At 37.8% G+C, this 16,723-nt stretch overlaps 1 protein-coding gene across 1 annotated transcript in view; it reads left to right on the top strand.

Annotated features, from left to right (window-relative positions):
- The window catches only part of FLT4 (fms related receptor tyrosine kinase 4), a 92,076-nt gene that overhangs the window by 32,610 nt on the left and 42,743 nt on the right, over positions 1–16,723 (top strand). Inside the window, exons 9-12 of the mRNA XM_081935801.1 lie at positions 372–526; positions 2,515–2,677; positions 6,434–6,572; positions 15,686–15,794. Of these exons, the coding sequence (XP_081791927.1) occupies positions 372–526; positions 2,515–2,677; positions 6,434–6,572; positions 15,686–15,794 (566 nt within the window). The remainder of the gene's footprint in view (positions 1–371; positions 527–2,514; positions 2,678–6,433; positions 6,573–15,685; positions 15,795–16,723) is intronic.

Genomic DNA, 16,723 nt, shown 5'->3' with positions numbered 1-16,723 from the left:
GCAATCACATGGCAAGTGAGTTTGCAAGTGGCTGAAAACGGGGTCTGTTGCTAAGCATCTGAAATGCGGTCATGACTTCCAGAATTCTTAACCAGCCTGGAAGGTGCCAAATTGGGGGAATCTCCAGAAATAGTTCCCCTTCCCTCCCTCCCCCCCCCCCAAATAGCAATAAACCAATGATAAATTAGTGCATATATACTTTTTTGAGGGGGACAGTGCTTCTCAGCAGATTTCAGAGAAAGCTTTTCTTAAGGGGAAAATGGGTGAAAGGGGTCTTTTTCAGAAATTCTTCATTTCATTGACTGAAGCCCCATGGCTACCTTTTAGAAGCTTAAGCTATATCCATACTTTCTTTCTCTGCTTCCACCCAGGTTTAAGGATGGAAAGTTAATTTCCAACAGGCAATCTCAATATTCCCTCCAGATCAAGGATGTGGCAGAGCAAAACTCTGGCTCTTACACACTGGTCCTGAAGAACGGGTTGGCTGGACTGGAGAAGAGCATTAATCTTCAACTGGTAGTTAACGGTGAGGAAAAAACAGAAGACTTGTGAGAAGAGAATTCTTCAGCCATATTGCAATCTATATTCCCAATTTGTTTTATTCCATGAAAATAGTTTCCCAAATCTTACCAATTTAGTCATGATGTTAATCACATTTTTTTGGCATCAGAGGGTGGTTTTTAAATAGGATCCAAGGTCTGGGGTGGATCAGAATTCTGGCTGGACAGATGAAGATCCCGTTAGTGTCATTTGTAATGGAGGAAGGCTATTATGGGCATCAGACATCCCAGTTTAAAAATGAAGAGGTAGAAGCCACCAGTTCTACTATCGCAATAGCAATAGCACTTAGACTTATAAGCCACTTCACAGTGCTTTACAACTTTCTCAAAGCGGTTTATAGAGTTAGCACAGGGGTGTCCAAACTTGGGAACTTTAAGACTTGTGGACTTCAACTCCCAGAATTCCCCAGCCAGCACTGGCTGTGGAATTCTGGGAGTTGAAGTCCACAAGTCTTAAAGTTCCCAAGTTTGGACACCCCTGAGTTAGCATATTGGCCCCAACAATCTGGGTCCTCATTTTACCGACCTCAGAAGAATGGAAGGCTGAGTCAACCTTGAGCTGGTGAGACTTGAACTGCTGACAGGCAGCAGTATTAGCTTGCAATAACAAAATATTATGTAGTCTAGACTGTACATCAACATACAGGTAGGTAATCCTTCACATGTGACCGCAATTGGGACCCGAATATCCATTGTTAAAAAAAAAGGCAGTTGTTAAGTGTTTTCCTGATTTTACAGTTTTATTTGCCATGGTTGTTTAGCAAATCACTGTAGTTGTTAAGCAAACATGGCTTAAGTGCATGGTCATTAAATGAATCTAATTCCCCCATTGACTCTGCGTGTTGAAAGCTGGGTGGGAAGGTCACAAATAGTGATCACATGATTCTGGGTCTTTGTACATGCTTCCTGGTTTCCAAGCGCCTGGATTTTGATTACATGACCCAGGGGATGCTGCAAAAATTGTAAGTCCCCCCCACCCCAGTGCCATTGTATCTTTGAACGGTCAATAAATGAATGGTTATAAGTTGAGGGCTACTTGTATTTCCTTGGATTTGTACAGGTAGTCCTTGACTTACCACAGTTTATTTAGTGACCAAAGTGACAACGACAATGAAAAATGTGACTTGTGACCATTTTTCACAGTTACAACTATTGTAGCACCACCCCATAGTCATGTGATCAAAATTCAAATACTTGGCAACTGGCTCAAGACGGTTGCAGTGACCCAGAGTCATGTGGCCAACTTTTGTGATCTTCAGACAAGCAAGGTGAGCGGGGAAGCCAGATTCACTTAACAACCATGTTACTAACTCAACAACTGCAATATTTACTTAACTAATGTGGCAACAAAGGTCATAAAATGGGGGAAAACTAACAAATTTCTCACTTAGCAACAGAAATTTTGGACTCAATTGTGGTCATAAGTCGAGGATTACTTGTAGTTTGTGCTTTTCTCTTTTTTCATCTCTCAATGTAGTAATTCAATATTATTTTTGCCGTATTGCATTGGAAAGGCATGACATGCTAAGATTGGAGTAGGAGCAGTTGATTGGTGCTAGGCCATTTCCTCTCTGTGGATAGAATAAAATTTTATATGAAAGCTGAAAACAGGTTTATCTTCTTTCTTTCTTTCTTTCTTTCTTTCTTTCTTTCTTTCTTTCTTTCTTTCTTTCTTTCTTTCCTAGTTTAGTCTATATTCTTTTTGTTTCTGTTTTATTTTGCATTTACCAGGTTACTTTACCTTTTTACTGGGCAGTGTAAGAGCATATTTAAAAGTTTTGGGAGTTAATTCTTCCCAAGAGAACAATATGGATGACTAAAAGCAGTAGCAACAATTCAAAATTAGGGAGAGTTGGCCTGGTGGAGCTTTGATGTGAATTGGAAAGAAGGGCTTAAGCAGTCACCCCAAATGGCGAATAATAAGACTGGTATTTTATCACAATTATGATTTCAGTTCCTCCACAAATCCTTGAGAAAGAAGCCTCTTCACCAAACATTTATTCTCGTAAAAACCGGCATGTACTTACCTGCACCGTCTACGGCATTCCAGCTCCGGAAAAGATACAATGGCAGTGGAGGCCTTGGACACCTTGCCGAATGTTTCCCCAGCACAGTCTGTAAATGTCTTTCTTTTTAAAATATGCACTGAATTCTCAATAGAGCACAAGGTGGAAAATTTTGACCAATCTATTCAGGCCAGTGCACAGGTGCTAAGTCAACCACATTGAAGCCACTCCATTTGCATCACATGGCTGCTTTTTCTAGACAGAGCAAGCCTTCAGGTGCAATTGAGGGTTTGTGCAATTTGGCTTTATTGTATGGAATGAGTTTGAACAGTGATAGTGGAATACTCTTACATTACATAATCTGTCCTTGGTTTAGTAAAGCAGGACCATAATATTAGCCAAGAGCTAGATCAGGTCTTTTTTTGTGTTTAAAACACACATGTAAAAGACTTGACTCTGTATAGGTATAATAGACTGATATATTTACGTAATTTTTGATCAAAATCTGTAGATGAATATAGATGAAATGCTTTGACCACTCTTACAACTGTGAATTGTGCTTTCCAAATGTCTCAGAGCCATACGAGATTTAAAAAAATGTGAAGTATCCACAAAACTTTCTGATTGGAACTGAAAGCGGGCTGCTGACAGAGGGAGGCTTTAAGTTTTTCTTCCATCCTTGAACATCCTATTTCTAGGGCTGTGGATCGGGATGCAGAGAGGACAAGGTGCTTTGGGTCATTTAACACCTCCAATCAAGTGCAATATCTAACACCTCCTAGCAGGCTCTTAAACCAAATGGGTCTGTTGCCAAGTTGGTGTGGCAGGTTTACAGAGTTGCCAGCTGGCGAATAAGTGAGCACCCCATGTAGCCCATTGTACCTCCTCTTGTACAAAATAATGCAGGACCCTGTTATTTTCTGTTTAGAGAAAACACAGTCTTTTGATTGTTTGTATTAAGGTACAGAAAAAAGGAGAAATGGCAGGTCTGTAAGATTTTTTTTTTAATTCATCTATAGAAAATTTGTGCTGCCAGCTGAAGATTACTAAATAGAAAGTAATGGTTCTGTTTTAGTGTTTGATTTAAAAGCAGATTTGGAAGATTAATGGGAAAGTTTTCAAAAGTGTATTTCAGTAGCTTTGTTACTCACCAAAATAATACATGAAACTGAATCTATTCATGCCATTCATGTACCTTCCATTAATATTCCATTAATATTAAGAGATAAACCTTTTATATGAGTAAATGGAAGGTGATATTTAGAGTTAAAGTAATCTCCCTTGTGGTTTGATGATACCTGATAGTAAAGTCTAGCACAGACTTTATAGTAAGTTTATAGATATTTATTAACACTATTAAATTCCAAAAATGATTACAGATGCTGGAAATAAGTTTTCTATTTGTTAACTTAAAGGAAAAACACTCTTCTAATAAACAGACAAGCTGTATCCTTGTTATAACAAAAAAAAAAAACAGTAAACCGAATAGAGTGTAAGTAAAAAAAGTTTCATATTTGATTTTCAAGCCATAGTAAATCAAGAGAATTTGTGTAAATCAAGGGTTTTTCTCCAGAGACTATAAGGCATTTTTAAGAAAAATGTTCTTGTTCTTGCTTGATCAAGCCTATTTGTTTCTCAGTCAAATTGGTAAAGCACAATCATTCAGATAATACAAATAATCCTGAGGAACTCTTAAATGGACCACACAGAACTGTAATTTAATCTATTGCATAACAAAACTAATATCAGTTGCTGGGAAATCACAACAAAAGAGTACTGATTTCCTTGTGTTCTGTGGTTGGTCTTCTTGGTCTTCTAGTTGGCTATGGTGGGAAGCTGGAATCAGAATTAGGTAGCTTGATTCATCTGGATTCGTATAGAAGATGCCATTCGTATGCAAGTTTTAGATACCACAATGATTAATTGCAGTATTAAGGACTGGATATATAAGTAAAAAGAGATCTAGAAATACATATGGAAAGTCTTCACTGCTTTTGTAAGTGGAAATTCAGTTGCTGCTTGTCAGAGTGGAAGGTAAAATCTCAACTCAAAATGGTTTTGGATACAGATGTGTGTGTTTAAAGCACAAAGCAGAATTAGTTATAATAAACAAAATAAATACCTTTCTAAAGTAAAGAAGAAGAGTGAAAATAAGCATTTTCTAAAAGATAGAATAATATTAGGAACAGCTTTCACAGATTGCTATATGGAGGAAAATAGTTTTGGTTTTTAAAAAAATTAAATTTTGCTGAGAGAGTAGTATTTGGTATAAATATACATTGTATTAAGACATAGTTTGCTCAGTTATGATTTATTAAGTAAATAAATGGCTGACGTCTCATAGTTTGATAAACCCCAAACCAACAACATATGGCTTAGCACAGTATGTGAACCCTGCATGGTATCAGAAACCAAATGTCAGACTATTTGAGAAATCCATGCTGCTAGAAGAAGTGAGAAGAAAAAGAAGATGATGACCAGCAGCAAGTAGTTATTATTGATTACAGTGGTGATGGACAAACATTGGGAAACTTGAAAGGCCAGCTTGGGAACAGTTCATCCTAGAGATTTACTGGATAGTTACTAAGAACTGACACTGAAATAATCAAATAAATCAAGGAAGTCATGCAGATGGTAAGAGAAGCTCCTGAAAGCCTACTTTGTGTAGTTTGAGAAGCAGAGATGTTAACCACCTTTTTTCTGGTCAGTTTAGTATAAGCAGATACATGGATAATGCAACTTTGCAATGGCTACCTTCTAGCCTTAATGTTATGGTGCTTGTGCTGTTCTTTATTACTCTCTTATATTTTAGCATTGTCCAGGATTTTTCCTGGTTCTCCAGTTAATGGATTTTTGTTTTACATAGAAGCATTGTTTGACAATACATGTTAGACCCCAATGTAGTGAAATTCATTTTTGAAGTTTTGGGGAACAAAGACAATGATAGGATCTCTATCTCAAGATGGTTAATGCACAGGAATCAAACTGTCCCCTTCTTCCTTCATTTAGAACAATGGGCAGCAAACATTTATTATTATTGAGACAGAAAGTGGCCTCTACAGTTGAAAGGAATGTGATAGCAAGTACCACTGACCCAGAAGGAAGTGGAGCATCTATAAAAATACCAATGTCATAACTGCAGTGTGACTGGTTAAGGAAATCAGGGCATTTCCAGTCCCGTCAGAAGTCTTTGTAGCTCTGTCAAAAGGAAGAGGAGCTAGTGATTTATGAGCACTGTCTTCCAAGGCCACAACTTTTCTGCTTATCCCAGTTCATAATGAGTTCCTGTTTTTAAAAACAGGTTCTCATTCTTGCTGTGTATCAAAGTACAAAAAAGTTGTTTTTTGCTCAACATCTCTACTGAACACATATGGTACGTTCAAATTATCCAAGGACTCTGCCCACGTACAGTAGTTATCTTCTTCCTTTGTATGTTTTCTTCTTTTGCACTTTCCCAAAAGTGGTATCTGTTGGTCTCTGGATATCAAGATTCTGTAAATCCTTCACAGCTGCCAGTCCTACCATCTACAGACTTGTCATTCTCCTATTCAAGCTGCCTGACATAACAGCCTTCATAATAAACATGGAGAAATTTTATAACAAATGATACATTATATAAAAGTCTATTTGGATTCTTCCTTTCTTGCTACTGATCAATTTTAGTGGATGTCCCAACATTCTGGCTTCATTACAGAGTAAAAAAAAATATTCATACCTCTTTTTAGGTACATGCACACAAAATTGTATCATGTTCCGTCTTGCTAAATTTATCCGCTTTCCCTGTAAAGCATTGCTTCCTTGTTAGGGTCTCTTATTTTTTTCCATTTCTTTCTCTTTTGTGGGTACGACATAAACTATAAACTGAAGCAGACCAAGGGCTGTACAACGCCATCAGAGGGACCGGATGCCTGAGTGTAAGGACTGGAAGGATGTGTCACAGATGGATGCTGTGAACCCCATTGAAAGCATTGACACCTGGACAGAGTTTGTGGAAGGAAGGAACAAGGTGAGGCCGTTTCCCTGTTTTCTTTCTCCATTGGAAAGAGGTAAAAGAGAAACACTTCAAACATATGAAATGGAGTATTATCTGGTAAATTCAAACTATATTGGCTTTCCCATATTATCATTTTTGATATACGGTTCGTTCAACAAGTCTTTCAACAGACTAACGTGACATCCAAAGCAAAGTTGAAGGAAAAGGAGAAATGAATTGAGCAAGTTTGCTTTGAAAAACTAAAATTATTTAGTGTTTTCACTGAACAAACTTGTCAGTTAATGGAAAAAAGATATTTGTCATAAAAGTATCTACTGAAAACTGTCTCATGATAAAATTGGTTTCATTGGTGTACTAGTGAATACACTCATAAAAAAGAATGTGTTCAAGATTTGGATCTGATCAGACCAACAGTTATATCAGTGGTGGGATTCAAAAAAATTTATTACCAATTCTGTGGGCATGGCATGGCTTGGTGGACGTGGCAGGGGAAGGTTACTGCAAAATCCCCATTTCCCCTGATCAGCTGGGACTCCGGAGGCAGAGAATAGATGGGGGCGGGGCCAGTCAGAGGAGGTGTTTACCGGTTCTCTGAACTACTCAAAATTTCCACTACCAGTTCTCCAGAACCAGTCAGAACCTGCTGAATACCACCTCTGAGTTACACCTATTTGTATATTTCCTGAGCTATCCCGCATGTTCTTGAAGTCTTGAGAAACAACCTACCTTTCTTTCCCAAAAAGTATTTACACAAGGATGCATTCATATTACAGCCCTTTAGCATTATTAAGATGTTCCTTTACTATTGCTGGTTGAAGGTTTTTACCTGCTTAGGGTTTACAAATAAAAAATGCCTGCCATGCAATTAATATAATATTCATAATTAACTCTGTACCTGGGATCAAGCAATTTATAAAACCAGGTTTTAATACAGGAATTACTTACTGAAATTTAAAAAAAAAACATCAGAGAGTACAAGACTATTTTGTCTGTATATGTCAAATATGCTGATACTCGGATGAAATTCTTGCTATCTCTCCAAACTGACAGAAATTAAATTATACTGAGATAGTACTGACAGTATGTACATTATTTTAATTAAAGATTTACAAAGAAATAAAAGATAAACATGAAATAATATAAACTAAAAAAAAAGCAAAAAGACAAGTAAAAGTATGAAAATACTTCAATTAAATAATGCCATTTATCAGGACTTCAGAAGCAGTTTTTTTCTCTGTTAGCAAGACATGCCCTCCATAATGAATTGCCCTGAGATCCAGACGATTCCTTCCATGCTATTGTTTTAAAGGCCTGTGAAGGTTTTATCTGTTTGCACAGGCCTTTGGTGACAGAGAGTCACCTATTTGGATTGTATGGGTTCAATTCTTTTTTATTTCTGTCTGGGTTTTCTTCTTCTTTTTTGTCATTCTTGACATCCTCTCTTCATCTTTTTTGCCTGTTATTATATTTTTCAAAAGTTTGTCTTTGTAGACTGCCCAGAGTCATTGGGAGTCAGGTTGCATATAAATTTAATACGTTGTTATCATCATTATCATTAATGCTTTTGAAAAATATGGTAGAAATATGCATTTTTTAAAAAAATCCAGAGTAGGCAAAGGAACCTCAGACTTGGTCAACACCTTCTTGTATTTGTCAGGTGCTTCTTAAAGAAGCTACACCTATTCCTAAGCTTAGACCTTTGCCCCATGGGCTGAGGAAAGCATGCATTTGAATGAGGAGGAAGTAAGGGGGCAGTGACTCTATTCAGATAAGTATTTCCTGGGTCCATAAATCTACAGGCAGCCATCAGAGCAGCCAGTGGGTATAGAGAGGTGCCCACACCAGAACCAAAGCACCATTACACAGTTTGGAATCACAATAAACTTCCTCATTTGAATGTTCCATTTAAAAATAAGCCAGGAATTGCTGTTCTTGAAAAAGAGCTAATGTTGAAATAATATACAACAAAACATTTTAACAAGCGTCCACATTGTAAATTAAATTATGAAATGACATGGTTAAATTTAGATGGAGGATGACTTTGCCTTTTAATCCCTTTACAATCTGTATTGTTATATAAGTATCTACTATTTGTATTATCCAGTACCAGGGTTGTTGAAATTGGCACTGCCTTATGTTACGTACAAGTTCTGTTTATCTCTTCTAAGTAGAGTCAGAAAAATAGTACCTACTCTTTAGTTAAATTCTTCAGTTGCCAATTTTCCGTTACTCTTTACACACCTATCTGCATTAATTTAAAAAAAGGCATTGAGGATAGATTTTTCTGGCAAATCCCAGACTCTTAAAGTGCCACTTTCAAAATATTTTTCTTTTTCTGTATCAAAATTCTATTACTTTATCAGAATATAAAATACAAAGGAAAATAAAAACAATGGGAACTAAGGGAAGGGAAAAAGAGAAAATGTGGGGTAGAAGGGAGGGGAAAAAGGCATTGACTTCTGATTTTCTTAATACAGTAGAAGATAATAAAATTACAACCTTAACTTTTTACTTTTATGCAATGATATTAAAGGTGGGTTGTTGCCAGTGCTGTACAATTGGTACAGGGTAAGCGCTTTGTTGTAACGCTTTATTGATTGTGTATTTGTAGTCCATGCAGATGCGGACAGACCCATCAAATTTGACAGGTATCACTATAGAGGTCTCCCAGCGTGCGTGATCAACCGGCTCTAGAATTCCCTGGCCTACGAGCTTGTCAATTTCCAGATCTATTTGGGGGCGGAGAGCAAAAGGTACTCTCCTGGGTTTTGGCCTTTTGGGGGCCTATGTAGGGGTCCAAATTAAAGGAGATTGGACTCCCTACATACTTACCCAGACCGGTGCCGAAGATGTCCTCAAAATCCTTAAAAATTGCTTCAGAGCTTTCGTTTTTCAAGGCGTTGATACCAGTCACTTCTAGGCCCAGGTCTTCGAACCAGTCAAGCCCCAGGAGGCTCTGCAGGTCACCGCTGATCACCGTTGCTGGGAGTTGGCCGCTGTATTTCTTGAACCCGGAGGTTTCTTGGCACCTGGAGGTTGCCCTGGCCCACGATGGGGACCCGGTTCCCCTGGTAATCATGAAGGTGGATGTCAGGGACACATAGATGCTGCTTCTTCAGGCTAGGGATAGCCCGCTTGAGCCTAGACCACGGCATGATGGTCAGTGATGACCCAGTGTCGATCTCCATCTCGCATGGAGAGCCCTCGATGAGGACTGTGACCTTCAGTTTTTGGGGCGGCCTAGTGCGGACTTGGCCAATTGAGGTGTGGTAGGTCACTCTGGCATCACCCTCTGAGCACCGTGGTGGCTTCTGCCATGCCCCTTGGTTGGGCCTCTGCTGGCGGTTAGCTCGGCTTCTTGGCTGCCAGGTCATGGGGTGCTCGCTTCTGCACACCTTGGCGATATGCCTTTTTACTCACAGCGCTGGCAGGTAGCGTCGCGGAAACAGCAAGCCCATTGGGCATGGTCTCCTCTGCAGCTAGCGCAAGGCGGGAATCATTTGAATTTGCGCGCCAGCTTGGCACGGCTACTGCGTATGCAGCAGCTGTCATCTTCTTCGCCTTCAGAGCTCTCGGCCTCTGCAGGCTCGCGGTGAACGCGTGTATTCTTCTGCGTGTCTTGCTGAGTGTTCTGACTCTGCAGTGTCTCTGTGGACTTGACAGACAATTCTGACGCCCTGGCCTCATCCAAGGCAATTGGTAGAGTGAGGTTAGACTTGGTAAGTAACCTCCTCTGTAAACCTCCTTCCGTGTTCAGCTGAAGACCCACCTCTTTCAATTATCTGGCCTGGCTCAACCGTAATTTTTCATATTCCTCCTGACTGTCTTTTTAAATTTTAAATTTTTATTGTATATTGGGTTTTTATTATTGGGGTATGTTACTGGTTTTAATTGTCTAAATGTTGTAATCTATTACCTCCTCCATGCATGTATGCATGTATGTCTTTGTATATATGTATGTTTATATATGTCCTAGTGTACGCCGCCCCGAGTCCTGCCTGGAAAGGGAGCGGCTAATAAATCCAAATTTATTATTATTATTATTATTATTTATTTATAATTAATGTCCCGCACACCGCAAATTATGTGGTCAAGAATGAGTTCGTCTAGGTCTTGGAACTCGCAGTACAGTGCAGCCTTTCATAGCGGCACAACGTACTCGTTGTTCATTCGCCTTCCGCTGGTTGTGAATGTTAAATTCATGCTGGCGAATGTGCTTAGATGGCTTGGGAGCGTAGTGGGTCCTTAGAGTCTGCTGAAGCACGGACCAAGCGACCAATTGTAGCGGCGTTGGTTCTGACAGGTCTTTGGAAGTTTCAAACACTTCCCATCCACAGTAACCGAGGAACATGTTCTTCTTGCGGCCTTCAGAAAGTCCCATAATGTCGTTGGCCTCGAGGAAACAGTCAAAACGTGGCATCCCAGTGCTCAGTGACTGGGTCATACGAAGTCGGTGGGGCGTGCATGGCCATTTTGTGTCCTGAGGGCATTTTGAGTTTGCCGCTCAAAAATGGCTGCTCGAAGCCACGCTGAGCTCTGGGCTGGATACTTGCTGTATTGCTACGCCCTTTTTGGTCACCAGTGTTAGATCGAGTCATGGATAGGCACACACAGGCTAATGGTAACAACAGCTCTTTATTAAATGCAACAAGTGAGAACAATCCAGTGAAGGTTGAGTCTGACAGCAGCCCTTTTATAGGGAGCTGTAAGACCCTTCGACCAATGAGATTAAACCTCTGTTCTCGCTGGAACAGAGGACCTTGGTGGAAACCACTATAGTTGAAGCTAGTATGTAACAGATAGTAATATGTCAAGAAGCATTTTCTTGCAGTAAATATACTGGAATTGTTTGAAAGAGTATTGCATAAGAGCAGTTATCAAAAGAGCCATCCAGCTTCTTAAATGGATTTGAAAAAGCCATTCATGTTTTTGGATCCCAATTCATTGTGGTCCAGCCTTATGTGTCAAAGCAAATTATTTTCTGTTTCTCCTTCACTGGGGAGGGGAGGAATTCTTAAGGCAATTTACTTAAGGAGTGAAAAGCACAGGAAACAGCTCTTCACTTCCTCCTGTCCGTTATTCTCCACTGTTCTATATGTCACCCCTACACATAAGCTTAATGTACAGCAACCTTAAAACTGGTTTTAATTTGTCAGCCTACCATCATGTCCGGTATATTTTTGAACAAATGGTTTTGTTGGTGTGATGTTATTTTGGAATATGAGACATTCCAGTGGATCTCTAATGGATGTGATGCGTAATTTCTTTTAGGGAGGTTTTTTTATCTTGATCTATTCTCTTCTTTAAAAAGTCAGCATTTAAAAGTTGTTTCTTTCCACTATGCTGGTAAATATAATAAAGCGACAGGATCATGCATGCCTTTCTGTGACTAGTTTCCTATTCTAAGTGACAGTGTCAGCTACCAAACTGTGCCAATGATAGTGATGCAGGCAAAAGAACAAACAAATGGCTTCCAGTTTCCTCAAGTCACTTCCTGTTTTCATATGTCCCTCCATGATTACTTCCTGTCCAAGTACTACAGTCAGGAATTCTTCACAAAAAAGGTGAGAAATGATGATAGGAAGGAAAGAACCATGTTCTTGTTCTGCTTCGATTTGAATTACACCAAGTAAAATTCAAATTGATTTATGCCAAGTTTTCCAAAGTTTATCTGTAGAATAAAAGAAATGGATGTGGAAATGCTACTTTGATTAGCCATTTGCTACATTTCTCTTCTCAATTTTTTTTATTTCTCCCAAATGATTATCTGGCACATTGTATAATCTACATTTCAATCCTGTACCAACAGAAAATGAAAAAAGAAGCAGATGCTTACAGATTTGAAAATATCTTGAAATTCCGATCCGTGCATTTGTAATTTAGCAAGACATCAGGACTTTGGAGGCATAGCACTGTCTAAAAATATATATGATATCGAAAGGAGAAGTTTACACCTAACCTCTAGTAATAGCTTGATGATCTAAGTTGTTTTCCAACATTCGTGTTAGGTTTTGTGGGGGAAGTTGCTTTAGGATTCTTAATTTGGTAGGACTTGTTTAGGTTTTTTTTTTTTTTACAAAATAGAAAGGAAGAAGAGTTTTTAACAATTTGGCCAAAATTAGTTTGCAATTGTTTTTAAGTTATAACAAGATGACCCATGACTTGTTGGGTCATTCTTTCATAGCTGTTTCCTTACCTAAACAGAATGATCACAGGTGGAGGGAAAAACGGTAAGACCAGGATCAACTTTTGACTTCCTGCCAGCTTCCCCACTGACTTTACTTGTGGGATGTTGACAGGGTTAGAAAACACAATCACCTGATCACAGCTGACCATGGTAGCACACCAGATCTGCAATGGTCACAGGTTTATCAATGCAATTGGTTTGAAGTTCTTCAGATTTCAATTCCACAGGAGTAATGGGTACTTTTTGGATTTTGGAACACATTCTTTAAGTAAGTCCACTTAAGGTACTTTGCTTTAAAAATTGTTTCTCATAGGATGCATTCTTTTGCCTAATTGAAGTTTATAAACAGACGAACAAGAGAATTTTATTACTATGTAGATTTTCCAGTCTTATTGTTTTATTTTGAATTGTATTACATTGCTAATACTGTAGTATACAGGAAGATATGTTTATTAGTGTGATGTAATGAAAGGTATATTTCTTTGGAAGAATGGAAACAAAGGGAGTAAACTTCTGGCTTACAGGTTATCCTTCAAATAATTTTATTATATTGTTTTTATTCTGTTTTCAAGTGTTGTTAGCTGCCCAGGGTAATGTATTTTGTGATGGGATGCAACCGTATAAATTTAACAAATTGTTAATAATTAGTGGACTGTAGCAATAATAATCTCAATGTTCCCCCACCCTTTTTTAAAAAGTGTGGCAAATTTGTGAGTTCCAAAACTATTTTCTTTTCCTATTATTCAGAAGTAATTCATTTTAATATGTTTTATTACTGATAAAAAATTGATAAATATAAGAAGTACTAAAATAAAAAAAATGGGCATCTGTCCCTTTAAGACATTACCACTGTTGAATTAGACAACATGACTAGAATAGTAAAAAGTTTTCTCCATTAAAGTAATTTTTGTTTACACTTATCAATGCTTACCGAAGTAAATAAATTTTGATGCATTACAGAATTAGTTAGGAAAGATTTATTGAGAATTTAAAATTTTTGGTATTAACTTTTCTGCAAAGATCAAAATATATTAAAATGTCATTCAGACTATATTGAATGAGCATATGAATCAGGCAGATATTTTGCTTTTTTGTGTTGTTTGTGAAAGTGTGTAATTATGTTTAATTGTTGAAGGGCTAATGAGAGGCTGACAAGAAGAAGGCAATTATTATACACTAAATAAATTTTAATTTCAATACAATTTTCAATAAAACTATTTTCTTTCTGAAAACAATATTTTCCCCTCAACAGTTGTTCCAAGCAATCTCTCCTCTAGATGCTTTTTGGAACAAAACTTCATTAGGTTTAATAATTTCATGAATTTCCTGACTATTCTCTGGACTTTTTCATATCTGCACAGTGCTAGGACTAAGTATGATGTTTCTCACTAGAGCCATCCTTTTGTTGTTTCTGGAAATGCTGAACAGGAATTCTGATTCACTAATTGCTATATTCCAATTGTTGACAGACATAATGAAAAAACAAACAAAGCTGAACTTAAAACTTCACATTTCTTTAATAATGTGAAGAAATTAACAACAATATATGGCAATATTTGTGAAACACAGTTTTATTTCAGAAGTACAGAATAATCTACAGCTATCCAGGTTATGCATCCATCATGAGCGTCCATTGTCTTATTAACTAATTACAATTGTTTTGTTATTTAAACTCTGGCACCTGCACTAGGATATTCATACAACTTATGTATCTAGAAGGTATTGTTCAATGTGCCTATTCACCTGAATCTCCAATGGAAATTTATCCAATTTAATATTAATATAGTTGGCTATGTCAGAACCTACCCTTTGTTGATATGTCCTGGACCATTGTATTTATAATTTAAATTAGCATTCTGCCTATTGTATATTACGTATTGAATCTGCCCATCACTCTGTATATAATGCAGACGTCAAGAGCAGAAATCACATGTTTTTCATCTGTTCTTTTGCCTGCTGTGACGAAGGTGTTTGATCTGTAATCTTTCCTTAAGAAGAAAAGACTGAATTTTCTGATGTCGCTCCCTCTTAAATCTTCTTTCATGACAGTCCCCCGTAAATAGAAAAAAAAATCATGAATGGATTTTGTTGTTTCATTGAGGAGGGTATCTCAGTGCAACAGCAGCATCTTAGCAGCAGCAGACTGATGGAGAATATTCATACTGAGCACATGTCCAATGAAACTGAATGCAGAGATAAAAGAAACAGCACAAGCGGCATGAACATGACATGATTTATTGCACAATTTTCCACAGGGAAGAAGAGCTACTGGGATAGTAATATTCTTTGAAAATGTGTAGGGATGGGTGAAAGTCCTATATCTTCCCAAGTTAAAAACTTGGAGTTACAATACAGTTTGATCTAGTGGTTAAGGTATCGGGCTAAAAAGTGGGAGATGGTGAGTTCTAGAATCTAGCCCTCCCTTAAGTCATGATCGCCAGCTGGGAAACTAGTCCTTCCTTAACTCATGATCGCCGGCTGGGTGACTTTGGGCCAGTCACTCTCTCTCAGCCCAATTCACTTCACAGTTGTTGTTGTGAGGAAAACTGGAAAAGGAAGGAGTTATTAGGTATGGATGCCCCTTTGAGTTCTTTATAAATTCCTAGCCTTCAGGAAGAGCCTTTGGACATGGTTTCTGCTAGTTAACCTGGGGCCCCAATAGGGGTATACTAGGTTGAGGATGACTGATGAGATAGAGAGATCTCCACCCCATGTTGGCCATCCTCTTGGTGTTTTAGCCTTTATTAATCTTTCTTAATTTTAATTGTTTTGTTTTCTTTCTTATCTTTTTATTATGCTATAAGCATAATAGAGTCACTGCGAGAGATAAGTGGTATATAAATGTAATAATGCATAAAATAATAAAATAAAACAATAATAAAGGCAGGATAAAAAAAAATGTTTTAATCTGTTCATGTTATTATTCTTTTTTCCTCAGACCATCAGCAACCTAATCATCCAAGAAGCCAATGTTTCTGTCATGTATAAGTGTGTAGCCTCCAACAAAGTAGGTCGTGATGAACGCTTGATTTACTTTTATGTAACAAGTGAGTATCTTAAAAACAGAATTCACTTAAACAACCTGTTATATAACATTTTAAGGCTTTTAAGGACTCCTTAATCTCTTTGAAACCTTTGAATCTGGTGGGATTCAAATTTTTTACTACCAGTTCTGTAGGCGTGGTTTGGTAGGCGTGGCAGGGGAAGGATACTGTAAAATCTCCATTCCCTCCCCACTCCAGGGAAAAGTTACTGCAAAATCCCCATTTCCTCCTGATCAACTGGGACTCGGGAGGCAACCAAAAGATGGGGCCAGTTCAGAGGTGGTATTTACCAGTTCTCCAAACTACTCAAACTTTCCGCTACCGGTTCTCCAGAACTGGTCAGAACCTGCTGAATACCACCTCAGCACTGAATGGAAATTGTTTATCAAAGTATGTTTGGTATTGTGTCTTCGTAATTAAGCAATACAGAGCGCTAAAACATATATTTATTATTTGCTAGAGCAAATCATTATCAAAATAAAAAAAATTTGAAATTTTTATTTGAAAACTTAGACTTTTAAAAATTTCACTTTATAAAAATCTATATATTTGAGTTTGCACTGTTTGAGTTTTTTAAAGTGCTTTATCTGAACGAAAATATGACAAAATATTTAAGCCATTATACGTTGAAAGTCATGTGAGGTGGAGAAGCAAATCAAGCAAATCAAGAGATGTTTCAGAGCAAAGAAAGAGAAAATTTGCCCTTCTATCAACACATATACACTTTTATCTATCTATCTATCTTAAAAAGCTGGCATTGCCCATTCCCAAGTGTTTCTGGTACAGTAGCACCACCTAGTGTCCTGCCATTGAACAGAAACTGCATATTTCCAATTTTAGAAGCTAAGTTTTTGAATTCTGCTCACTGAATCCATAGGGCATCCAGAAAACATATTTGCTTATGAATGGAATAAATGTAAAACAGACAGACA

The sequence above is a fragment of the Natrix helvetica genome (genome assembly GCF_964273705.1).
Source record: "Natrix helvetica genome assembly, chromosome: 1".
Lineage (NCBI taxonomy): Eukaryota > Metazoa > Chordata > Lepidosauria > Squamata > Natricidae > Natrix > Natrix helvetica.
This window is presented reverse-complemented; position numbering and strand designations above follow the sequence as displayed.